This window comes from Phascolarctos cinereus, unplaced genomic scaffold, assembly GCF_003287225.1.
Source record: "Phascolarctos cinereus isolate Bilbo 61053 unplaced genomic scaffold, phaCin_HiC Scaffold_3;HRSCAF=262, whole genome shotgun sequence".
Lineage (NCBI taxonomy): Eukaryota > Metazoa > Chordata > Mammalia > Diprotodontia > Phascolarctidae > Phascolarctos > Phascolarctos cinereus.
Genome location: NW_027555736.1, coordinates 155,282,634 through 155,309,839, shown reverse-complemented (window position 1 = coordinate 155,309,839; position 27,206 = coordinate 155,282,634). Strand labels below are relative to the sequence as shown.

Below are 27,206 nucleotides of genomic sequence, written 5' to 3'. Positions count from 1 at the left end.
AGGAGAGAAAGAAAATAGATTAAAAAATTCAAATAGAGAGGTAGAGGGATGTTACAGATGTGAAATGTTGTATGCCCTTTCAGGGAAAGTCACTGCGTTATTAGTTCTATTTAACTGTTGTACTCAGTTACCAGAGACCCCTAAAGAAATGAGATTAATCTGTAAATGTTTATAATGTTAAAACAAAACATATCCATAAAACTTGCATAAAAAGGCAAGAAAATGATCTGGAAATGACTATGGATGGGACTAAGAGAAAGTGTGATGGAGAGAAAAGTGGAGAATCCAGGTGTTTTAGAAGCCCGTTCCCTCTGGGCTTCACAACATTCTTTCATTCATTAAGTGTTTGTCATTAACTATGCCTGGGGGTCAAATCCACCTCTTTATCTGCTATGCTACTGCCTGGGAGCTAAGAATAAGCTTAATATTTTAAAAATATAGTCGGACAAAGTTTGCCAACCCCCAGATTAAAAGAAGAGGTGGATCAAAAATAGGATCCTCATGATGATTGGTCATGCATGGCTCAGTTAGTTATAGAATAAACTAGGAAATGGAAAAATTCAGATAAAATAGTCCAGAAATTACATAATAGCAATATCATTACATTACAGTAATTAGTTCAATGATGTTAGTAAATACACAATATTATCATGATATAACATTACATAAATGTGACAACTGTTATGTTGCCTCCCATGAGCCTCGAGGCTCTGATGCTCCAACAGTATCAAAAAAGGGAGAATTCACCAGCCTATCAGGATTTTTACCAATGCCAGCAGAATCACTTTACAACATGCCACACAAGCTGATGTCACCACTGAACCTCATATTCTCCTAATCAGGCAATTAACAGTAATTGATATTTACTTATATTACCCCATTACAAGCTCATCACATTGCAGGATTTTATGAGTACTCTGCTTCCTTCTCAGGGTATGAGTTGTCTGTCTTTCTAAGGTTATGGGGCAAGGCCCAATCCTTCGATCCAAGCAAAGAACCATCTGCCTGGGACTGGAGGCCTTGTTTTGATGACTCCGACACTGTCCACTTAGACACCCTAGATTGCTAAGTAAGAACTATTAAATATCCCTTGCTCCACCCTCCCACCCCCCCATTTCAGGAAGGTCTTATGCCTTCTGATGCTAAACAGACTGCAGTGAAAACTTTACAGCTGTAATGGCAAACGTTCAAAATGCCAACACAAACACTATAACTTGAAGTTGGCATAAAAAGGTGCTAATACTTCTGAGGGTACTTGTTAGGCTTCTCACTTCATCTTCCCAGGGGTCTGAGACTTTTTTGTTTTTTGTTGTTTTTGTTTTTTACATTCTGACATTTGCCCTAAGGCACAGGACTCAAGAAAATTATTTTACCTAAACCTGACTCCAAGACCCTTTCCAAGCCCAGGGTCCTCAGAGCCCCCACTCTCAAATGGGTAGAACGGGTCATTTATTTTAGCGCTTCCCACTGAAGGACTAGAGTCCCATTGTAGTCCTCTCTCCTTGGCAACTCTTTCTAAATCATGCTGGTTCTGATCAAAACTCAGGATTTAGGTCATGAGGCAGCAGGCTGCAATATAAGGAGCACCAGATTTGACATCAGAAAAGACCTGGATTCAGGTCTTTTTCCTGATACTTACTAGTTGTGAGACTATGGGTAAATCACTTAATTTCTCTGATCATCTTCATGTAAAACAGGGATTGACATAGTGGTTGTTATTTATTATTTGAGGATTATTTGAGGATCAAAAGAGATAATTTCTACAAAGTGCCTTTTCTGTAAATGTCCATTATTATTATTGTGAATTTGGGGCAAAAGAGGGTCACAATTAATTTTAGAGCCAGCTGTGAATCTCAACCATATAAATCTCGATCAGTTTTCAAGACTTTCTGTTTGCTATTTCTCTGTGGTCTTCCTGAATTGTGGCATCCTGGACTGAACATAATTCCCTAGATGTGGGCACCTCCCTACTTTTGTACACTATGCCTCTCTTAGTGTCATCTCAGATCTTAGAGATCATCAAACGCAACTCATTTAACAGATGAGGAAAATGAGACACAGAGGGTTTACGTGACTTTCCAAGGTCACATTGATATTAAGTGGCTGAGCTGGGATTTGAACCAAGGTCCTGATGGCAAATCTAACATCCTTTCCACTGTGCCATGTTTCCTTCCCAATTTTTTAAAAATTCTTTAAATCTCTCTGCTGACAATACATAGCTTCTTTTAGCTTATTCTACATACTTATATTTGGGCATCTAGGCAGCACAACAGATAGAGTACCAGTTTTGAAGTTCAAATTTGGCCTCAGGCCCTTACTAGCTGAGTGACCCTGGGCAAGTCACTTAATCCTGCTTACCTCAGTTTCCTCATCTGGAAAATGAGCTGGAGTAGTAAATGGCAAACCACTTCAGTATCTTTGCCCCAGAAAACTCCAAATAGGGCGATAAAGAGTCAGACACAATTGAAACAACTGAACAATAACAACAAATGTACATCTATTAGAGGCAGCATGATGTGTTTGATGAAGAGCTGGCCTCAAACCAAGAAGATCCGAGTTCAAGTCTCACCTCTAACATATATCAGCTATTTGACCCTGGGTAAGTCACTGAACCTCTTAATGCTCTAGCTCAATGGTGTCAAAACTCAAATAGAAATGGGGGCCACCAGTCCATCCATAAGGATCTTTTTAAGACTGCTTAGTTTTAAAATATAATATTATCTGTATTTTATTGTATTTTTATTTATTTCCTAAATATTTCCCATCTGCATTGTAATCTGTTTTGGCAGACTGTGGCACCTAACCCATACGTTAGACACCTCTGTTCCAGACAACTTGGACTATCAATTTCAGAGAAGGTGTTGACCTGTGCAGATCCAGTACCTATCCCTTTATAGGAATATCAGTAGTATCAGAATCAGGATATAAGAAGCACATTCGACTAGCAATTCATCCTAAACAAGGACTACATTTTCTTTGCGTTCATATAAAAGCAATTTCAAAAAGACATTTATTGACAAGAAAAAAAACTCATGATTAATAGAGTAGTAAATTTATTCCCAGAAGGAAAAAGAAGTGGATTCTATAAAAAAGAATTATAGACTGGATGCCTGGTGACCTGGATGCCTGAGCTGTCTCTTGGTCACATGACTTGCCCTTTATTTTCTCACTTGTAAAATGAAAATAAATATCTTTGCTCCTTCCCATGTCTTAAGGATGTTGGGTAGCTTGAGTGAGGTTACATCCATGAAACTGCTTCAGTGGAAGTCAGTCCTAATTCTGAAAAGAGCGTATTTTCCTATCAACCAATTACTGCTAGGCTGTTAATGTCTGAGCTGCTAGTGATTTCACCTTAATATGAAATAAACACAGCAATTGGACAGTTTCTAAACTCTCATTCTAATACCTCTAATACTGTTGATACCAGCTTCTTGACAGTCACTGCTTCTGATTGATTACCTTTACATATGGTGTTCTGCATAAATAATCCTCACTAAAGAAATTCCCTAACTAAGGGGCTTTTTTTGGCTTGTATGTCCAAAGCATTCCCGAGGCAGTGCACTCCTCAAAGAGTTAGCACAAATGTTGGCGTGCATTTGGCTTACGGAGAGAAGATGCATCCTGCTGCTCCATGCCAGGGCGATGCTTCAGTACCAGTGCAGAGTCACACGTGGGCAGAGATGGTGGGTGAGGCACAGGGTGTGTCAGCAAATTAAATCAGAGAGCCTGCTCTTCCTGGATTGTCTGTCTTCTAGACGTCCCCTAATAGAGCCTTTGCTCTGCAGCTGTTTCTAAAATAGGGCAGAAGAACTCATTTTTTGACAAGATCTGTGTTCACCAGTAGCTAGGCAGTGATTCTACCCTTTTAAGGGAGACTGAATGAGGAAGTCTTTATGGGACATTGCTAGAGCCCTCTAAAATAAGAAGGGGAGAAGCAGGCAGATCATAAGCATCTCACATGGGACCCAAAATCCAGAGGGGAAGGAACGTGAGATGTCATCTAGTTCAACCCTCTTTATTTGACATATGAGGAAACTGAGGCCTAAAGAGATTAAGAGCCTGGACCAGGGACACATAGATAGGAAGTGTCAGAGGTGAGATCTGAACCCAGTCCTTTGACTAAAGAGTCAAGGTTCTTTTCCCTGTAGCAAACAATGAGGTTCCCTGTTGTATTTCCCCTAACTTGTGTGTGATCCTTATCCCTTGATGCCAATGTGAGAATACTGATGCAAGCAACTGCGGGTAGGATTCAATGATTATCCTCTGAGATGGCTTTCCTCATTCCCTCTTTGTTAGCTTCCCTCTCCAAATCGCCGATTTGTTTTGTATCTCCTAGACTAGTATACTTATCTATAAATATACTGTAACCTCTTAGTAGAATGTATGTTCCTAGAGAGCAGGGATTATCTCATTTTTATATTTTTACCCTCAGTGCCTAACACAGTGCTGGGTAGAAAGTAAGCACTTAATAAATGAGTATTAATTGACATTCTGATGCTTTTTTTTTTCCATTTAAAAATGTTAAAAACTACCTACACCTGGGCCTTGTCTAATTATGTACCTGATCCTCTCACCTGTGGCTCCAAGATGCTGTAGCGTGCACATTGGTCACATCCTGGTAAACCATCTCAGCAGATGGGCTAAACCAGGTTAAGGGTAACCCAATAGACCTCAACCCTGTTGGAGAGTTAGGGAGGTGTCTACCCTAAGCATGTGATGATTTCCCCCAGTGGAATGGGCAGATGAGAACAATTTGTTCCAATGGCCATAAAGGCAGCAGAAGCAGGTGCTGTAGAGCGCTTAGAGCTTGGTCAGACGTTGAAGACACCAAGGTCATCCACTGCATCCCAGGTTATCGTCCTGCCACTGGACTTTGATGGTTCAGTAGGAGACAGTGAAGCTGATGACTTTGTGTAACTCTGCTTCACTGAAATCTAATTCACATACGGGTCAAGACATCACCCCATATCATTGGTCCTCTTTGAAATGAAGGACAAACAATGATATTGATAATGACTTTATTTGCATTCTGGCAAAGATGCTCCAGAACAGAACCACAGTCTTCTGGGAGATCAATCTACCAATCAACAAGAATTTTAAACAGCTTCTGTGAACCAAGCACTATGCTGGGCACTGGATATAAAGACAAAAATGAAATGTCCTCACCCTTAAGGAGCTTACATCCTAACAGAATATAAGAACATAGGAGATGTTGGGAGCCCAGGATACAATCCTGGGGAGCCCAGGCTTTCTGAAATGACCCACGTGTTTTAATCTCTTATGCTCAAGAGATTTACATTTTGCAAAATGGTGGCTGGCTTGTCTCTCCTTTTTGTCTTAGCTGACACCATAACCCTTTCAAGACATAATTAGAAATAAATATATAAAGACTGTATTTCAGAATGGGCTCTATGAGAGGACATGAACACTTCAGATCCCCTGGCTTTCTGTAGTCTCTTAATATGCTACAATGAAAAAAAAATGATATATAGTAAAATTAGATGTATCTAGGAGAATCATAACAGAACAATCCTGAATGAATGAATGAATTTATAGAATGAATGAATGAATGACTAAATTACCACTCCCCTCCATCCTTGGTTTCTGACTGACTGACTGACTAGACTCACTAAGCCCAATATTTAAACCAAGGATAATTTTGATAATTTTTTCAGGGTAAGAAAAGTGAAGAAAACATTATTGGTCTGTGTCCATGGCTTGTCCCTTCCTCTGTCCCTCACCTCAGCATCCCACTGGCATCACCTTCCAGATGCTTTAGAATCCCTAGGCTCTGCACAGGGGCCTGGCACCATTGACATTTGCTCAATTTCTTTTTCGAACCTGGGCAGAGATGAAGTCAGGAAACAAGACTTGGCATTGCTTAAGTCAAGTTCTTAGGCACTTAGGAATTTGTTTCAGGAGGGAGTCTTATTCCCATAAAGGGTAGGAGCTAGCCTACAGTCTGAAATTTAACATTCAGCATGTTACCATTCACTAAAATTAGCAAAAATACTTGTAGAAATGTCTTATTTATCCATCCCTTCCTCTCCATTCCCATATCCCTTTATGCTTGGATTGTGTCATTAATCTCTTGGTTACAGCCAAATATACTCTGTATGAACCACATAATTATGAGTTAGCTTCTATTGTTCTCTGTTTAATGTGTGTTAATTTTGTCTCCTTCACTAGATTACAAATTCTCTGAGGGCAGGGATCTGTGATTTACATTTTTCTATTCCCACAACCCTTAATGCTCTGCACACAAAAAATACTTATTAAATGTTAGTTGATGGATTCAATAATTAAGGTGTACTGTTTTGTTGTTGTTTTAGTCATCTTTAGTCATGTCTGACTCTTCATGATCTCTGTTGGGGTTTTCTTGGCAAAGATATTGGAGTGGTTTGCCATTTCCTTCTCCAGCTTTTTTTTCTTAAACAAATGAGGAAACTGAAGCGAACAGAGTTAAGTGACTTGCCCAGGGTCACCCAGCTAGTAAGTGCCCAAGACTGGACTTGAACTCAGGTCTTCCTGACTTCAGGCCTGGTACTCTATCCCAGTGCCACCTAGCTTCCCCCAAAAATAATAAAATAAAACTACATTGCTTTCTCTGAGAATCAAGCTTAGGACCTTCAGATTATGAGACTCATGTGCTGCACTACTGACCTAAGGCTTTCATTGTTGTTTAGTCACATCTGATTCTTTGTGACCTCATTTGGGGTTTTCTTGATGAAGATAATAGAGTGGCTTGCCATTTCCTTCAGCCCATTTTACAGATGAGGAAACTGAGGCAAACAGGATGAAGTGACATGCCCAGGGTCACACAGTATCTGAGGACAAATTTGAACTCATGAAGGTAAGTTTTCCTGACTCTAGGCTTGGTGCTCTACCCACTGCACCACCCAGCTATTCACCCTAATGTGCTAGTACTAATAATTATGGCTGACATTTAGAGAACACTTTAAAGTTTGGAAAACACTTTATATACACTTCCTCACTGGTACCTCGCAATAAGTCTATCAAGTTTAGATTACAGGTTATTATTATCCCTATTTTACAAATAAGGAAAGTGAGGTAGAGAGCAATTAAGAGCTTTGTCTGTTAGCCACACAGCTAATAATAGTGGAAGCATTTGAGCCCAAACGATCCTATCATTCTGTCTTCAAGTCCAGCCCTCTATATTGTACCATGCAGATAGGTGCAAAGTCAACAAATGGGTAAAGGAATACCCTGATGTTCCTGAAGGAATTACATGAGTTTCTTGTTCAGACCCCCAGAATGCTTCTGAAGGTGTGTGCATTACATAAATGGATGTGTACTTGTGTCTTTTGTACAAGTGCCATTTTATTTAGGGATAAAAGCATGGACTGCGTATGGCATATACAAAGTATTTTTAAATGTCATAAAATTGTGGAGAATTGACATCACTTTCATTCTCAAGATATTTAAATTCCACTTACCAACAGGAATGGTCATCCCGTGAATCTTATCTGCCCAGCCTGCATAATATCGAAGGGTTTTGATGACACCCTGCAAATCCACATAAAAAGCTTGAAGGAATGGTTTGCCACCATTTAATGATTCCATGGTCTGTAAAGGGGAAAAAAAGAAATGAAAGAAAAATCAGGCTCCTCTCCATACGCCATCCAGTGTTACACAGAAGTAAAAACAAAACAAAATAAAGGCTCTGACAGCAAAGACTGTATAATATCTGGTCAACCAAACTTCCAGGAAACACTAAAGATTTTTTTTGTAACTTCTAGTTTGCTTCCTATTGGACATTACATTTACGGAAAGTTCTATGATTTCTCACCAAAAAAAAAAATTGAAATAATTTCCCCTTTTTTCCTGAAAATAATATCCATATTCTTTTGACTTTTAAGCTAGAGATAGCAAGTGTTTGAATGTGAGCCTAATTCTTAAGCCAGTGGACTCGCTCACCACTCTGATATACAAACACAACATTTCTATAATCAATAGCAAAGATGATAATGTTATTTAAATTCTGTTTTGTTAATGATCACAGCTAGCAGGGAGTGGGGGCTCAAAGACCCCATAAGCAATTTGAATCTATTTAAAAGCATGAGGACAAGGGACTTTTAGGGAACTGAGGAGAATATAAAATGTTCTCTATGGTTTCCAAGGTCCCTGCTGTGAACAGAACTATCTATGGTGCCCAGCTAATTCATTTATTAAAATCAAATAAACAAGATCTTCTCTAGGGAATCACATACATTAACAACCAAAGGATTTAAGTTTCCCTCTGTCCACCATCATACTACCAACAATCTTTTTAGTAATTCTAATCCTTGGTCTGCTGAACGAAAAGAATCCAATCAAACAACTTCAAGTGACCATCCAATTATCTAATGTAAATGGTTGTAGGCTGAGAGAATTTTTAAAATAAAGACCTTCGGATAAGAAAGATGAGATTACAAGTCCAACCTTAATGACCAGCAAAGTATGTCAGATTGACAGGTAACAGGATAAAAACCTATGTATCTGCACATACCCACAATTTCTTCTTAAGGGTATTTTTACAGCACACATTATTGGGAAAAATTATTTTAGTGCTGACCAAGATGTAATGAAAATGTGCTCCATCTTCATGTTCTCTCATTGGAATGAAAAATGCTGTTACTGACACAGTAATTTATCCATTTACAATGTGGACAAGATGGTATTCATTTTCAATATCACATTACTTAGCTCTGCATGTGTTAGCTCACAAGAATTACAAGGATCAAGAGAAACCATATCCCACTGCTTATTAGTACTTCTTTATGTAGCCCTTGGGATGGGTTTAACATTCTCCAAGAATTAGCATGCTAATAACTAAGATCCACATAGTAAAGTGTAGAGCCACCAATTACGTAGAACTTGTGAAGTCTCTGTTGACTATTGACACAGTTCAAACTCATTGCGTAATCGCTAAATTTGCACCACACTCTATGTTGTATTGACCTAAGCAGAGTCTTGGACCTTTGCCATGGCTCAGAGAAGTCAACAGTACACTATGGGACTTCAATAGCTGTGAGATCTACCTCCTCAGAAAACTGATCAAAGGCTTTGTATCTCTATTGCATTAGTTCCAAAACCTCTAATCCACAAGCAGTGATGATATAGATAAGGTATGAAAAGAGATTTGAAAAAAGGAAGGACACAAGTTGGGAGAGAAATGACATTTCAGTTATATACTAAGATCTAATTGCAGTAATCAAGCCAATAATCTTGGCTATAAACTTATTGCATGTATAATTAACCTAATGCCAATTAGCCAATCTACAATGGATCTACTTTTTACTTTTACAGAGTAAGAAGATCCCAGAGGGGTTGTTGAAGGTTGAGGCATGGGTAATGCTAATAATGTGAGTATGAGAAGCTAATAGTCCTGAAAGAATAGAGGTTCTGATCCTGAGTAGATAATTCAGCCTCATAATCATCCTCTCACCCCTATTATTGTTCAGTCATTTTTAGTCAAGTCTCACTCTTCATGACCCCATTTGGGGTTTTCTTGGCAAAGATGCTGAAGTGGTTTGTCATTCCTTCTCCAGATCATTTTACATTTTATATCTTTGACTATACCAAAATAGGATCTGAAATGACCTTGACAAGCTGCATCAGTAGATTGAGGCTAACTAGATGAACATTAATACGGATAAATATAAAATCTGCACTTAGGTTCAAAGAACAAACTGTACAAATACAGGATGAGGAAGACATGCTTAGAAAGCAATTTGTGTGGAAAAAGACTTAGAAAGTGAAATGGAAGAGGTAGTGTGTGTGTGTGTTGTGTGTGTGTGTGTGTGTGTGTGTGTGAGAGAGAGAGAGAGAGAGAGAGAGAGAGAGACAGAGACAGAGAGAGACAGAGAGAGACAGAGAGAGGGAGAAAGAGAGAGAGAGGGAGAGAGAGAGAGACAGACAGAGAGAGAGAGACAGAGAGAGAGAGACAGAGAGAGACAGAGAGAGAGAGAGAGAGAGAGAGAGAGAGAGAGAGACAGAGAGAGAGAGACAGAGAGACAGAGAGAGGGAGAAAGAGAGAGAGAGGGAGAGAGAGAGAGAGACAGACAGAGAGAGAGAGACAGAGAGAGAGAGACAGAGAGAGACAGAGAGAGAGACAGAGAGAGAGAGAGAGACAGAGAGAGAGAGAGACAGAGAGAGAGAGAGACAGAGAGAGACAGAGAGAGGGAGAAAGAGAGAGAGAGGGAGAAAGAGAGAGAGAGAGAGAGAGAGAGAGACAGAGAGAGAGAGAGACAGAGAGAGACAGAGAGAGAGACAGAGAGAGAGAGAGAGAGAGAGAGAGAGAGAGAGAGACAGAGAGAGAGAGAGAGAGAGAGAGAGAGAGAGAGAGAGAGAGAGAGAGGAGAGAGAGAGAGAGAGAGAGAGATGCACTTTGGTCAGACCATGTTTGGAGTATGTCCTAAATTGAGGACAATTGATGGGCTGGACTGTATCCAGAGGATGATAACCTAGATGGAAAAGGGACTTGAAATAATAATCACATCAGAACTGGTTGAAGGAACTGGGGATATTTGAACCAGACAAAAAAGGCTTAGGGGGAATCACAAGGGTAGTTTTTAATTATGTAAAGGGGACTATTATTTGAAATTAGAGATTACACTTGTTCTGCTACCTTCACCAGGGCACAACTTAGAGCAATGGCTGGAAATCTTTGTTTAATATAGGCGAAAACTTCTTAATAATCAGGGCTCTACAAATAACTTGAGACAAAGTCAATGCTCTACAATTGGGGAAACAACAAAACAAATTGTGGTCCCTTAATATATAGAACATCACTGTGCTATAAGAAATGATGACTATGAAGAGCAAAGAGAAGCATGTGACGATTGCTATGAACTAATGAGTAGTCAAGTAAGCAGAATGAGGAATTAAGGAATTTTCTTTTCTTTGATGGCAGAAGAAAGTCAGTATCAAAGGAAAGTATGGACTGATCTCATAAATTCATCTTCTCTCCACGAAGAGGCCCCAGTTGGTTGATTATGATTGCCTATCCATTTTCAAGGCCATTCCAGTCAATCATACAACAAAATGGCTCCCTTCTCATGACTCAAAGGTAGTATCAGCATTTTAGAATCTTAGACTTGGAAGAAACCTCAGAGTACATCTAATCCAACTCTTGCCTAAATCATGACTCTCATCTACAGCATATCTGGCAAGTGTCCACCCAAATCCTACTTAATTAGCTCTAGCAATGGGAAGCTCACTACCTTTCGAGGCAACCATTCCGTTTTTGTATAGCACTGATTATAATTTTTTTTATTGTCTTCACATGAGATAAGCCTGTAAAACTCTCTTGATCCCCCTTGAGGGTCTGAAATTGTAACTTGGTACCTTATAACTAAGTGAGAAGAGAATTGCTAATCTGATTCCTCCTTCATCACCTGATTGCATACAGCCTCATTCGCCCCAGGGGAGCACCTCTCTTTCCCGGTGATCACCTAACACTCATTGCCTTTGTCCCAGACCTCCAATTCCTTATCAGATTTTTGAAAAGACAGAAAAACTTTCAGGGAAATATGAGAATAGAAATCTCCCTAGTAGATTTCAGCATAAAAGGACATAGGATATTCTTATGCTGCTTACTGAAAGAACTGCCCTGTCTCTTTCCACCAAGTCGGCTAGCTTGTCCAGGAGACGCCCCCGCTCCGAAGCATCCATTCGTCTCCACACGGAGCCCAGAGAAAAAGCCAAGCGTGCAGCTCTCACGGCTTTGTCTATGTCAGCCTGTCAGAGAGAAGGAGATACAATTGCACTGAAGTTCCCCTTTACGATGTAACACCCCACATTAAGGAAGAATAATCTAATTTCCCTAGAAATATATTGACTGCTAGAAGGGGCACTACCAAAAGGCCAGTGTCTGTAAACTACTAGTATATAAATAGGCATCGGTTTATATATTTAATTCCAGAAACCTTTAGTTCTATAAATTTTAACCATTGACTCTTTCTCCCTACATTGGATTCCTCTCACACCCAGCTCCCTCCTTCTCTCTGGCTCCCTAAACGTGGCCCTTGGGATGATAAAAGCCAGGGTTTAGAGGGTGAATTGCTCCGTAGTAGATAATTTCAGTTTATCAGTCCACAGTGCAGTCTAAGTTGACAAATACTATTCTTGGGAACATTCTCGGTCCTCTATTTTTTAGAGGTCGTTATCTCACAGGAAGTATTCTTTCAGCAAAGTCATTACCTTATCTGCTTCTTGAACTTCACACAACTGCTCCCCGGTGGCTGGATTGTAGACTGGAAATACACGCCCACTTTCTGAGTTCTGCCATTCATTGTTGATGAAAATCTAGAATGACAAATATTTTTAAAATATTTATGAAACTGCTATTAAGATGGTTGCTTAGTGTGCAATGGTATATAGTAAGTCACAGAATCATAGAATCTGTGAGTTAGAAGGGATTTCCTAGGTCATCTGAATGAACCCCTCACCAAACTCAGAGAACCCATCAACTACAGCGGTCCTGTGCTTCTGCTCTGCCCTGCCCCCACACACATAAATTAGAAGAGATGCTATAGATAGGCACACAGATATTAGTGAAAAACTCATAGTGAAGGAGCAGACAAGGGAAAAAATTATAAAAAAGTTGTCATAAGAACTCAAAACTTGGGAACACACAGAAGACACATGACAAGCAAAGACCAAAAGGTAATGTCTGATCAGCCACTGAAAGGAGAGAAGAGAAATGTGAGTTGTGGTTGTGAGTTTGATTTCTTTAGAAGACCCCACAGATAACAGCTGAGGGTAGCTGTTTGCAATAGGAAACGGGCAGGAACATACTAACTGCAGGTGAAAGATTCTTGAACATGTAGTACCTGGTACCAGGTGAGAGAGAAAGGTAGGAAGTTCACGTAGAAGCTTTGTGCCAAAACACTTGGCAGTTAGTTAGTAGGAAAATAAAATTAAAAAGAAAGAGCGGAGGGTTTCAGTTTCAGCAAATACAGAGGGCAAAAGCAGTGACTTGCAGAGACTGCTACATTTGTGTTCCTTCCAATGACACATGTTCAGAATGTAAATTGGTTGCCCTGCCAGGGACAGTGAAGGGGCAAGAGGAATAATTCCTGGAGGATGCCCCTTTTTAGCTTATCAGGGAGAAGTGAAGTATTCTTTTAAAGAACGGAAGTAATGCTTTAGGAAGAAAACAAAGAAAAGAAACTTGAAAAGGCAGGAAGAAAGAAGAACAAGAAGAAGAGAAGGAGGACAAAGAGGAGGAGGATAACCTAGATGGAAAAGGAACTTTATATCATGTCATATGAGGACTAGTTGAATGAGCTGGGGATATTTGACCTAGAGAAGAAAAGGCTTAGGGGGATCATATTTGTTATAAGGGTTTTGTTTTTCTTTTATTTTAATGGGGCAGGGGGAACTGGGAGGAAGAGGAGATGGATTCTTGTTCACTGAAAAAAAGTTGTTTTTTTTTTTTAAGAAAGAAAATTGAGAATAAAGTTTGGATTTCTGGACACAGCTTGAGGTATAGGAAGGGCAAATTGTTGGATAGTAAGCATCCTCTTTTGACTTAAAAAAAATCTTTGTGCATGTCCTGGGGGCAGAGTAGTCTGGTAAATAATGGTTGTTCATTAGTAATTAATTATTCAGTTAATTTGATTTTTGTAGACAGTCAAGCAGGTTAATTTATATACTTAAAAATTACTTCTTCCCAACAAAATCAGAACCCCCACAGATGAAGTTCTTATTTATTGGCCAATACCAGGGAGCACAGAGCAGCCTGCAGCTATTACAGATGTCAGCTGCCAAGAAAAGATGAGTTGGGATCTGGGGTGCAGGAAGGTTGTTATGTTGGGGACAAGGAAGAGAATTTCCCCAGATATAATGGCAGATCACAGTTGTAACCACCCTGAACAAAAAGAGACCAGTTCTAAGCTTCTTAAGCTGAGGGTAGTATAATATAGGGTATGGCTACAGAGTAGTTTATATTAAAATAACCTAGGAGTTTTAGTGGCCTAAACTCTCAAATATGGCAATCAAATTAAAAAAACTGAAATGGAAGGAAAACAAGAAGGAAGGAGGGAAAAAAGAAAGAAAGGAAGGAAGGAAGGGAGAGAGGGAAGGAAGAAAGAAAGGGAAGGAAGGAAAGAAAAGGAAGGAAGGAAGGAAAGAAGGAAAAATATATATTAAGCACTTTCTATGTGTCAAATACTGTGCAGTGGCAATACAAAATTAAAATCTAGACAGTTCACTCTCAAAGAACTCACACTATAACTGGAGAATATAACACATGAAAGCAAGTTCAGCAAAAGATGGGGGTATGCTGGTAAATATTTTATCAACCTGGCTAGGATGGGGTGGGGAAGTTGGGGAAATGTAAGTAGACACACACTTTTAAATTTAATCCACATTATTAACACTTCCTTAAGTCTAGCTAATCAACAAAACCATAAATCAAGCCCTGATTTGTAGCATGATTTCTGAGGTGTAAATGCTGACAGTAAAAAATTTAACAACCATCTCTCACCAGCCCATTAGAGTGGCTTCCAGCATACCCCCTGGATTCAGAGTTGGTGGGAAGGCACAAAAGTCCCGAGTGTGTAGTAGGGGGAAGAAGGCAAGATGATCTTATAATATGTGAACAGACTAATCTTGTACAAGAGGAAAGAGATAACAGTCCTACTACATTCTTCGCTGTTCATACAACATTTCCAGTATCATGTTAATTTCTGGTGTCATATTTTAGGAAGACATTGACAAGCTGACCAGTATCCAGGGAGAAGACTCCAGGATGGTAAGGGGACTGAAAACCATGGCCATATAAAGATTTGTGGCTGTTCAGTGTGGAAAAGACTTTTCAGAGGAAATAGGTAATAACAGCTATCTTACAGGATGAGCTGAAGGAACTTGAAGATGCTTTAGCCATTTTGGCTCATGATTTTATTATAAGCAAATATGGCTTTCTTCCTCTATAAAATGGAGGCAAATAATAAATTTGGGGTGGGGGAGGTGAAAAGAGAGAATAGCTGATGAACTTATTTAATGTCCCCATGTCAAACTCTTCATATGTTTTTCAGTGGATAGAGCTCGGTGCTTGGAACCAGAAGACTCATCTTCATGAGTTCAAATCCAGTCTCAGAAACTTAATAGCTTTGTGACTCTGGGCACATCACAACACTGCTTGCCTCAGTTTCCTCATCTGTAAAATGACTGGAGAAGGAAATGACAAACCACTCCAGTGTCTTTGCCAAGAAAACTCCAAATGGGGTCACAAAAAATCAGACACAACTGAAAATGACTGAACAACAACATTATTTCAAATCAAATGAAAGTTGGATTTAAAACTGGTTGAAGGATCATATCCGAAGAATGGTGATTAATGGATCAATTTCACTCTGGAGAGAGGGTTAAATTTCTCAGGATTTCTGAACAGGCCTTGTCCTGAACCCACATCTTCAGACAGTAATAAGCCAAACCGATATTTTTAATCTATGAAATGATTTCTAGATGTCAGATGACCTGTTTTCAAATTTTGCCTCTGACATACATGGGTTCTGTGATCCTGTACATCACTTTACATCTCTGTGCCCCCAGGCAACTCTATGCGTGACAGAAGAATCCTGTGGCTGCTTTCTATATCAGTGGATGAATCTTCCACACAGGAATTTCCTCCACGCCAATCAAATATATGTCTAGACTAAAAAAAATAAGGTTTAAATCATGGGGAACCCCCTTAGATTTTTAGCAAGGAGAATGCTTGACCAAATCTTTATTACATTCACTGGCAATCTAAAGCCTTCTGAAAATATTTTGATATTTTTGGCTGTGCCATTGACTAGCTCCCTTAAAGATAACATTTCCCAAATCCGTACTGACATCTAATTTTCTTGGCATGCTGGTGAGCAAATATTTCCACAACACTTGAAACATCTCAGCTTCTCTGAACAATCTCAAAAGTATCCAAATCCTGTGGGAAAAAAAAAGGTTTCCTATCATATTTCAACAGGCCATCGTACTCTTGAAAAAGAGAATTCTCAGCTTGGCTTTCCTCAAAAACTAGGATGAAAAGGTTAAAAAAAATACAGCTGGTGAATTTTGGATAACAGAGCACTAAACTACTAAATCTGTTGCCAATTGAAATAGTGCAAAGAATGAAATATAACTGAATTTTTAATTCAATTCAGCAAACATTTATTAATTAGTACTTTTCTCTCAAGGTTGTCATGAGGAACAAATGAGATTGCAAAAGTCTTAGCACAATTTCTGGCACATAGTAAGCACTATTATTGGGGCAGTAAGGTAGTGCAGCGGATAGAGTGCTAGGCCTGGAGTCGAGGAAGATTCATCTTCATCATCTTCATTGAGTTCAAATCTGGCCTAAGACACTTACTAGCTTTGTGACCCTGGGCAAGCCATTTAACCTCGTTTGCCTCAGTTTCCTTAGAGAAGGAAATGACAAACCACTATCGTATCTTTGCCAAGAAAACCACAAGTGAAGTCACAGAGTCAGACATGACTGAAACAACTGAACAACATCACAAATTTATTATTATTAATAATTTGTACTAGGCAAGTTGCTGGGGATACAGAGGGCAAAAATTAAACTAGCCCTCATGGAGCATATAAGAATAAGTTAGGGGTGAATGTTTCTTTTTTCATCTGATACTTCAAATATTGCTAAACTATATGAAAAACCAAGACAGGAGCTCTAATAATGCTCTCTCTGCTTTGAAAGTGAGTCAATAACTGTTTCCTAGGAAAGGCAGAACATTTTAGACCCTTCACTATCTGGTTCCTCCCTACCTTTTCTGCTACATTTTGGGTTATCTTTTTTTTTTTTTAACACACTACAAACTGAGTTACTTCTTTCTTCTGGAAGAGTTAGAGATTTCAGAGAATGTAACAACCTGACCTGAACCCTAAAGGAAGAATGGATTCTGAGAAGGGGAATTGAGAAGCCAACATCTATGTGGGAGGTAACTTGTACGAATACACGTAGTTGAGAAAAGGCTAGCTTTTCTGTAGACCAAAGGATAGAACGGCTCATCCCCTCAGCCAATAGTTAGAAGTTTCCTCTACGCCATCAGTTATCTTCATCCAAAAGCCAATATACTATAATCCCTAATCAGATTGCTTGGAAGTACTTTAGCCAGCAATTGGCAATAGCCAACTCCATTGTTTAGTATAATTTCTTCACCAAAATCCCTCATTTGAACAGAGACTTTGTCATACCTACCTCGTTTACCTTTAAAAAAAAATGATGGCATCTCCTATTTGTCTGGGGTGATTTGTTTCCTCTTGCCTTAGGCTGAACAAGACTTCTCTCTGCCCTAGGGTTCTAAAAGTCCATGATTCTGTTATAAGTAAATTATAGCATTGCTAGCCCATAAGCCAAGCCTTCTGGCAATGGGATATTTATGGATATTTGCACGGTTTTTTCCATGTCACCAGGTTAGATAGAAAAGAACCTCTGTTAAGAAGGAAGGAAGGAATGGATGATGACTGAGTAGCATACTTCCTGAGAAGGACAGAAACACAAGAACTTCCTCAGTCACGGCAGGCTATGACAGACAAATAGAAGGCAGAGAATGGGTAGGGATCTGCGGCAGAGCTGCTGTCATCATGAGATGTTCTTTTCATAAAATACAAAATAGCCATGGCCTGAAGTGGAATGGAAGCCCCACCCCAGCCCCCTGGTGTCTTGATATTTGCCTCAGGATTTGTCTTGAGAGAAGGCTAGGTGTGCTTTAGAACATCAGTGTACAGTAAAATACCATGAAAACACAAACATCAGGAAAATTCCAAAACATAGTAAAGGAGAGGAAGAAGGAAAGAAAATAGAAAGTAGAGGGAAAAGGGATCAAAAGAGAGTTAGAAGAGGAAAGAAATGGAATTAAAAGGGCAAGAAATTGAAAAGAAAAAATGGACTGCAAATCTATCATAGATTTGAGAGGGGTAGAAAAAAATTTGGATAAAAGAAGACACTGAGGATAAAGTAAGATAAGAATAAATTAGAAAAGATAAAGAATAATGTAGAAAGAGAAAATTATGTTGGGGACCAAAATAATCTTAATGTGTTAAAATGAATTTCCCTCACAAAATAGATTTGAGACTGAAAAAGTAGGCTATATACAAACTAAATGCTATAAAAAAAAGTCAAGACAATGACCTCTCCAAAATTGGGGGTGGGGAGGGCAGGAACAGAAAGAAAGAGGAGGAAGTAAGAGAAAAAGTCCAGGGATGTTATTATACACACACACACACACACACACACACACACACACACACACACACAAATATTGAAAAGTGAAAAATCCAGTCAATTAGTTGTTTATCTACACAACACTAAACAGCCAGTTAAAATTTTCACCCCCACTAAAAAGCATTAGTTATGCTAACATGATGCAAACATTGCCAAACCAGACAATGAGTGAAAGATAAAAAAAGGTGGGAGGGGAGTGAAAAGAGTAAGAATAGCCAAGAAGAATGTGAAATAGGAACATGGACTCACACTATTATTTAATAGTAAAATGGGAGGAATCTTACTAGTTATATTTTTCATATAACCTGGTTGTGATCAATTCCTACATTCTGTCCTATCCCCAAACAATAGGAATGGAAAAAAGGGGGAAAAAAGGAGGGGTGGGGGGAAGTGTGGTTCTCTGCCTTCCTGATAGAGGCAGTCAACTTTAATGGCCAAAAAAAGAAAGGATTCTTAACACAAGGGACTCTCAAAACCCAAAGATGTCCAGGGAGAATGGTAGCTTTATTTGTCCCTTTCCCATCAGGTTACTTAAAAAAAAAATTAAGAGAGAAAGCATCCAAGAATTTGAGATCAATGCATTTAAAGAGTCACACTTTTGTCATTCATAAAGTCTCTTTCTATCTATATCCCTCTCTGTCTGTTTGCTTCTGCTTCTGTCCCTATCTGTCTCTTTTGTTCTTCAAGTGTCCCTTTCTCTTTCTGCCTTCTAAGGCCCTTTATGCATTTGTATCTTTTCTGAAATATGGCATTTAAGTCTTCCAAAAATGTTCTGGTCCTTGGATCTGTGCAAATCTCTATCTTCCTCTCCCTGTGTCCTTGGGTCTGCACCAATCTGTCTCCTCTAGCGTCTGCATTCCATAAGTACAAGGCTGCTGAAGTCTTGCAGAGAGCTGACTGAACTACGTAGACAGGGCAGTTCTGAAGCCCCTTTGCAAATTTAAGTCCTAGGAAACTCCTGTGAGACAAGTGATCAGAGTTTACAGCTTGCATCTATAGCAGTGTAACTTACCCAAAAAGTATATAAAAATTTTTATTTAGCAAATGGTCCACTGCCAAAATGGCTTACTTTGCTAAAATATTCTCCAAAGTGTCTGGTATACTCAGTTCCCATTATTGTCTCTTCTATTCCTCTTCTCTCCCCTCCCTCATCTCACTACCAGTCCCAAAGTTTCTCTTGCATGTGCAGAATCTGGATCTATGTGCTGCCTTGTCCTTGAAAAGTCCAACCAAAGGCAGAGAAGCTGCTTGAATCTACAGTGGCATTTAAGCCAGGCCCACTCCATGTCAGTTGGGCCATTGCCCTCTAAACTGAAGGAACATTGCTTGGCATCACATTGGGGTAGAAGGTAAGGGGAACTTGCTACTGGTAATGGTTAATGTCCGCTTCTTCCTGTTCCACTTTCTATAAACAAGGTAATGCCTATACAAGCTCATTACTGTAAACTGAGTACATTTAAATTGGCAGTAAAACCTGAGTATTTACTCTCGTGCACATATAAAGTGCCTCATCCAATGTTTTGGAAATGTTTCAACTCTTGAAACCAAGCAGCTGGCAGCTTTACAAGCCAAACCTTACACTTTAAATAACTCACTTTGGAAAGTTTTTGGTGTCCCGTGTCAGGTAGTACCACTCAACAGACATTCACTCCACCACTGCTTCGATTCTTTGGCAATAAATTTGCATTCACGGGGGCTTTTATTACTCCTCCAGCACTACAGACTCCAATGGCTGTTGATTAAATGTATATATCCTGTGCATTTAATCTGACTTTCTTTATGGCCACTTCGTAAAAATGCCACAGGTTGGACAAGCGATGACGCATCATGAGGACCTGGAATCCCTGCAAAGCCTCAAATTAGGTTTTTTTTTTCTCCTCCTTTATTAATAGTGACCACTGCGTGGCCTTGCTCTAAATCAGTGAAACTATTTGACAGCAAATGCTCCTATCTATGGATTATATATAACCCGTCCTGAACACCAGATGAAAAAAGGGATAACCCCAGGAAAGGAAGGGCTTGCTTCCATGTAAATCATGTTACAAATTGGACAACACCCAGAGAGTTCATTGTTCAACCTCAATTGTGAAGGCCATTCCCATTTACTATTCCCCTGGAATCAATGTTAATTAAGGCAGACTGAGACCATAAATCAGCCCTGGGTTTTTACAACTTAATTCAGCATTAAGTATATATATTTAAATAAAAGGTAACTGATTAACTAGTGGAGTTTTCCAGAATTTGTTGAAGCTGTTTCGTTAGAACAGAATCATGTTACCTACCATTTTGTGACTGAAAAGAGGAGGGAAAAAAAGTGTGTCTTATATAAAGGATGTACTAAAATCAGCAAGCTACCTACCAGCACTGTTAGGATGGGGAGAGGGAGAGGAGAAAGCCAAATAATACCAAGAGAATGGGGGAAAACTAAAAAGGAGACATTCAGCATTTTCTCGAAGTGATACAACCTCTTAACTCCCTTGAAGTCATTGCTGTGATTTTCAGCCTAAAGGAAAGAATATGCCACATGCCCTCATTTTATAAAGAACATGACAGGCAGCCTGTGCAGAGCAACAGAACTCTACCCAAAGCATGGTACCCACTAACCTGGCCCAGAGAAGTCAATGGAGTAGGCCTCTGAGGATAAGAATCAGTCTAAAGGAATCAGAGTCTAATCAATACAAGCTTAAATCTCCTCTGCCTCCCCACCCCCAAATGAAATACCAGGAGCTTCCAAACAGTAAGCCCTTCTCCAAAAATTGGGCTAAAAGTCACATCTACACAGGCATATCAAAGTGAGAAGTTGTACAAAGAAAAGAAATGGGGAATGGAGACGGCTTGGACAGCTAATCTAATAATGGATTTTTTTTCCAAAACCTTAATTACACAAATCGAGCCTCCTTTCTTCTTCCCATTCAATTCTGCACTCAGCTCAGGGTCCATCTGCTGTACCTGTCCTAGATGGATAGGGATGAACCAGCTCAGTTGGCTACTCATCTGACTGCATGTCAGTCTCCATAAAAGGGGTTCTGTATCCATCTGGACTTTTCTGTATCGATTGTTAGAATTGTCTAAGTGGCTGTGGATTTCACTGAAGAATTTCTAATATTCTAAGGCTGGATTCAGTTAGCACAGTGTCCTCTGCAAACACAGCACTGGCAGGACCTCATTATCTATAGAGAAATCCCTCTTCCACTTGGATGTGTTCAAAACATCCTTCATGACCTTTGCGAATACTTATGGAAAGCATGTACTTGTCACTGGACTCCGATGACTCTGGAGAGAGAGTGAGGCTGGCAACTTTGTGCAACTCAACATCGCCCTCACAATGTCATTGGTCTGCTTTGAGAACAAAGGACAAAAACAATTCATTTTCAACCTTGCTTAATATTAATAACCAAAAGTTGTCACAGTTGTCATATGTCTGTGGTTGCATATGCTAAGGAATGGTATATGATTCTAACACCTTATTGGAAGAGAGGATTCGAGGTTGAATTTTGCTCTAGTGAGGTTAGGTGGCTCAGTGGATAGAGTCCTGGCCTGGAGTCAGGAAGACTCATCTTCCTGAGTTCAAATCCCACCTCAGACACTTACAACCTGTGTGACCCTGGGCAAGTCACTTAACCCTGATTGCCTCAGTTTCCTCATCTGTAAAATGAGCTGGAGAAGGAAATGGCAAGCCACTCCAGTACCTTTGCCAGGAAAACCCTAAACAAGGTCATGAAGAACTGAAAAACACAACAATATCCAGGCTTACCTTCTCTTCCCTGAGAGAAGAACCATCGCCTTTTGAAAAACGGATTAAAGTTAAGGCAAATAAGCTTCCTCCAAGACAAGACTGACACTGATCGCAGCAGAAAAATAGCACTAACTCTATATTTAGAGGACCTGGGATCAAATTTTGCCTCTGGTGCTTACTGACTTATATGACTTTAGAAAAATGACTTTACCTTCCTGGGCCTCAGTTTCCTCATCTTTAAAATAAATGGGTTCTATTGTATGGCTTCTGAGGTCCCCTCAAGCTCCAGCTCTCTCACCTCTGGTCCAACATCTGTTGCAGAAGGATCATGTCATTGGTCTAAAGGCTTCAAGCACTGTCGGTTTTGAATGCTTTGGAATCCAAATTAAGCACACAAAAAAAAATAGGACCTCTTTACTCTAGGGCCATGTCTTCTCTCTCCTATATATGGCAACTAGGTGAAGCAGACAGAGCACAGGACCTAGAGTCAAAAAGACTTGAGCTCAAATCCAGCCTTAGACCCTTATTAGCTGTGAGATCCTGGGCAAGCTTGCTTTAGTTTCTTCCTCTTTAAGATGGTGATAACACAATTTTCTGTGTATCTTGGATACCAGAGATTTTTGCTGCAAAGTTTTCTCTCCTTCCTCTTCGCCTCCCTTCAGTTAATTTTAGCTTGTGATTGTGGTGTTTAAAAAAATATTTTTGGGAAATATTCATCCATTTGATTCATTTTCAATTTTGTTGGTATATAACTGGATGTTATAGTTTCTAATACATTCTTTTAGTTCCTCTTCAGCCATTGTCAATTCGCCTTTTTATTTTTCATGTTGGTAATTTGATTTTCCCATCTAATAAAAATAAATCAAATTGACTAATGGTAAAAGTAAAAAGATGATAATAATGATGCCTACCTCCAAAGGTTGTTGTAAGGACAAAATAAGGTTATATTTGTAAAGCACTTTGCAAACCTTAAAGCATTATACAAATGCTAGCTATTATTTTATATTATCCTTTATACTTTATTTCAGATTATCTGTTGATATGCTTATTTCCACACTAGAGTGTAAACTCCGGAAGAGCAGGGATACTTGGCCAAATACCTTGTACACAGTTGCTTAAGAAGATGCTTTCTTGCTGCTCTTTTCCTACTCTTCATTGTCCCCATTTGGGATTTTCTTGGCAAAGACAATGGAATGGTTTACCATTTCTTTCTCTAGCTTTTTTTTTTACAAATGAAGAAACTGAGACAAAAAAGGTTAAGTGACTTGCCGAGGGTCACACAGTTAGTAAGTGTCTCAGTCCGAATTTGACCTCTGGTCTTCCTGAGTCCTGGACCAGCCCTCCATTCACTGTACCACTGAGATGCCCCAGTTGCTTAAAAAGATACTAACCTGACTAAATTCAACAAACATCAATTCAGCACTCTGTGGGCTGGTGGAAGAAACTAGAATATTTCTTTCACCTGGCTACCAATAATCATGTAACTTTACACAATTTTGAAATATCCATATAAAGAAATTGATCTATTGGGAGGAACATCATCCTCAGAAGCAAAGATCAAGGAATCACTAAAGGACTTCCTCCTATAGTCCACCATCAATAGCTACTTGAAAAACTGATGTCAACGTAATGGGAAAACTTTGAGGCTGTGGGAATCATGTTTATTCACATAAGAGAGTATTCTCTCATTCTAGCAATGATTTATGATTGCCATAGAATATATCCTGGATTCAAAAGTGACTGGCCTCTTTCCAAGTGTTTCACACTCACAGCAACTAGAAATTTTTGCATTCCCTTTATGCATTCACTATTCCAGTTAAATCTGTCTGATAGCTATTCCCCAAACATAAAGTTTGATCTCCCACATCTGAGCCTTTACATAAATGGTCCTACATGCCTGGAAAGTACTCTCTCCTCATCTCTGCTCCTTCAAAACACAATTCAGATACCTGCATCAAGCCTTTCCAGGTTACTACAGTCATTAGCATTCATTCCCTCCCCTTTGAAATTACATAGTGCAAGGCACTGGGAATCCACAGATAAAAATGAAATAGTCCTTCATACCCTTGAAGAGCTTTATTGGGAGAATATGTGTTTACAAGAAAGCCAACATGAAGTATATCTGTAGGAAAGTAAGGATTCAACCAATGATTTATCATGCCAGGAAGGGCAATGGGCCACATGGGGCCACCACAGAAGAAGTTGACTTTCCAGCCCTTTCTCATATATTTACTTAAACAAGCCACTAAAAACTCCCAGGGAGTAAACTTCTACCAATGCGGGTCAGCATCTTCTCTGCAATTTCTGGTCTTAGAGAGCTACCCAGAGCACCAAGAGTTTAAATAACTCATGCAAGGTCACACAGGTAGTAAGTGTCAGGGATGGGACTTGAACCCACATTTTCCTAGCTTTGAGGCCAATACTCTATCCAAATTGGTCACCCTGTGGATACCTCATATTCTACCACCCCTTCCCAAAAAAAAGTAAGTAGGATAAGTAGGAATCTTTTAATTTGGTCTGTGTGTTCTCAGTGTGTCTTACACTTAATAGGTGCTCAAAGATGTTTATGGAATTACATAGAAGGAGGTAACTCAATGTGAAGAAAAACCAGGTGGAAAAGTGGTGACTCCAACCACAAATATTTTATAATCTATATTCAGGTCATCACCAGAAACAGCTGGCCACCTACCCCACCCTCATACACACACACACACACACACATACACAACACACACACACACACACACACACACACACACACACACAAACCTAACAACTGTTTTTAGTTTCTTGTTGTGGCAGCATGTTGTAAACCAACTCCAAATTTAACAGCCAAGAACTATTAGAGTAGTATTTTAAAACACATTATTGAATGAATATCTTTTTGCTTGATCCAAATAAAAAAAAAGGGTTGTTTCGCTCTGACATGGAGTTGGAAGAGACCCTAGAGGTGGTCTGTAGTCTATCTTTACTGATAACTGTAATCCAGAGACTGGTCTCTGATTACATACTAGTTAATAGGAGAACCAGGGCTAGAATTCGTGTCCTCCTGGTTTTCAGTCCAGGCTCTTCCCATAATTAGAATTCTTGCTGTTCTTCACCCAGAGATTAAACTTGGACCAGGAAAATAGCCTTGACTTGGGGGTTCACCAGAAAACATGACTAATGCTAAGTGAATCTACTTCTCATTGTCTCCCCCCCTCCCCAAGCTATGCAGCAGGAGGAATTCGGCCAGTCACGTTCTTTCTGTAAAGCAATCAATGCAGGTGACAACAATGTAACTTTTCATTTCCTTTCTTGCAGCCGTGATGTGTTAGTGAAACAGTGGTGATTTACATTCCTAATGTGATATTGCTTAGTGATGGAGTCCCTTGGACATTTTTGCAGCCTCCCCAGGTGCAAAAGCAAGAATTCTGCCAGAGGACAGACAGCAGCCAGGCTGTTGCAATTCTTAGAGATGGAATTATTTTCCCTAGGACTTAATAAAGAATGGTTTTGTGCTCTTGTGACACCAGAAATATATTTCTAGTCCAGGAAGAGGATTTTAAAATCTATCCAAATCATAATGGCTTCCCACAGGAGGATGGTTCTGGGTGAAGAGAGAAATGGATGGTAATTTCTAAACAGCTGATTTAGTAGCTGGTTACAGTTTCATTCTATCAAAGTGATCTCTTTTTCATATGTTGCTGTGACTTTAAAGTCTTGGGATGGGAAAGAAGGGAAGGAGAGGGGTAGGAAGAGGTAGGGCACCCAGTGCCAAAGTCTTTTTTATGAAGCAGCCGCAGCTGTTTGGCTCTGAGCATCTTCTCCCGGCTAAAGGAATGAAGAAACAAGTAATGGCACTTTGCTGGGGACACTCTACAGAGGCATCTGAAAAATCTGGCAGCGTAATTTCCTTTTGTAAATATTTCATAATGTCCCAGATTCTGGGCACCTGGTCCTGCTCAGGAAATGTCATATCCTTTCCTATCTCAGGAACTTAATTTCCTTTCCTCTGGAATGTTCTCAAGAGCCCTAATGATTATGCTAACCTAATGAGACTGCGAGAGTTAGTTTGCCAGTTCCCACTTCCTCTACTTCCTAGCTGGGTGTCCTTGAGGAAGTCATAGAAACTCTCTGGGTCTCAGTTTCCTTCTCTGTAAAAGGAGAGTTTGGACCAAATGGCCCCAGAGGGCCCTTCCCACTCTAGCTCCATGATCTCATGATTCCCAAGCTTTGGTGAAGGAGGAGCTCCCGGTCTCCATAGGGAAAGGCCTGGAATGTAAAATGGATAGTTTAATACATGGTGGCTTAAGGTAGACATTTTGAAGAATGAACAAAGTGGGCTTACTTTGAAAGCCAATCGAAAGTGAACCAACTGCCTGGCATATGCAAGCTTTGAACTTCATAAAAGCCTACCAGGATGAGGAGATAATATCTGGATCGCTTTCCCTAATGCAAGAGTAAGGAACATGTGACATTTTTATTAATAAAGGTCAGGTTCTGGTGATTTTCTATCTTTATTGAATCTTTGACATGAATTTGCCAAGTTTTATTTACATAATAAAACATGTTTTTAAAGTGGAAAGTCTTTTAAAGGATTTACCTGAAGACTTGCAGTGGATTGTGTTCAAAAAAGCTGAATCGTGTCAAGTTTGCCCCCGAATGGCTTTGTGATCATTACGAGATGACCAGATGGCAAACCAGCAGTCAATATGATTTAACTGTGTTGAAAATTAACTATTTCTTTTTAAATCAAAGAAAGGAACAGAGTTATCAAAGAAGGTGGCCATGAGCCTAGAAATAAGCTAAGCCATCCCATATATGATTAGTCAAATGACTTCATTGTTCTTCCCACTAAAAGGAAATGCCCTTCACATCCCAAACAGAAACAATAACAACAACAAAAAGATTTAATGAAGCTCCTAAGGTTGATACAGCACAAAATTGCTACTCACTTGGAAGCTTGCAATTCATAGTATAGTGGATGGAGAACTGTATTTAGGTTTGGAAAACCTCAGTCACTTATTAACCTTTCTAGTTGGACTCTAAGGCACCAATTAAACTCTAAATGCTACTATTCTAATATTATTAATTATAATATTATTCTAATGATAACATGGGCTTTTGTAAAAGGTAATAAAAACTATCTCCTATATGTTCCATGAGATGCAATTCAACAAATATTTATAAAGTGCCTTCTGTGGAGAAAGTCTCATGCTAGGTACTGGTAAAGATTTTTTTAAAAGTTAGATAAAAATA

At 39.4% G+C, this 27,206-nt stretch overlaps 1 protein-coding gene across 2 annotated transcripts in view; it reads right to left on the bottom strand.

The window, feature by feature from the left end:
• Positions 1-27,206, bottom strand: part of ALDH1A2 (aldehyde dehydrogenase 1 family member A2) — a 110,740-nt gene that overhangs the window by 63,467 nt on the left and 20,067 nt on the right. For both annotated transcript variants that reach the window (XM_020981778.2, XM_020981767.2), the window contains 3 exons: positions 12,205-12,309; positions 11,602-11,742; positions 7,458-7,587 (listed from right to left, as the gene is read on the bottom strand). In XM_020981778.2, coding sequence (XP_020837437.1) covers positions 7,458-7,587; positions 11,602-11,742; positions 12,205-12,309 — 376 coding nt within the window. The remainder of the gene's footprint in view (positions 1-7,457; positions 7,588-11,601; positions 11,743-12,204; positions 12,310-27,206) is intronic.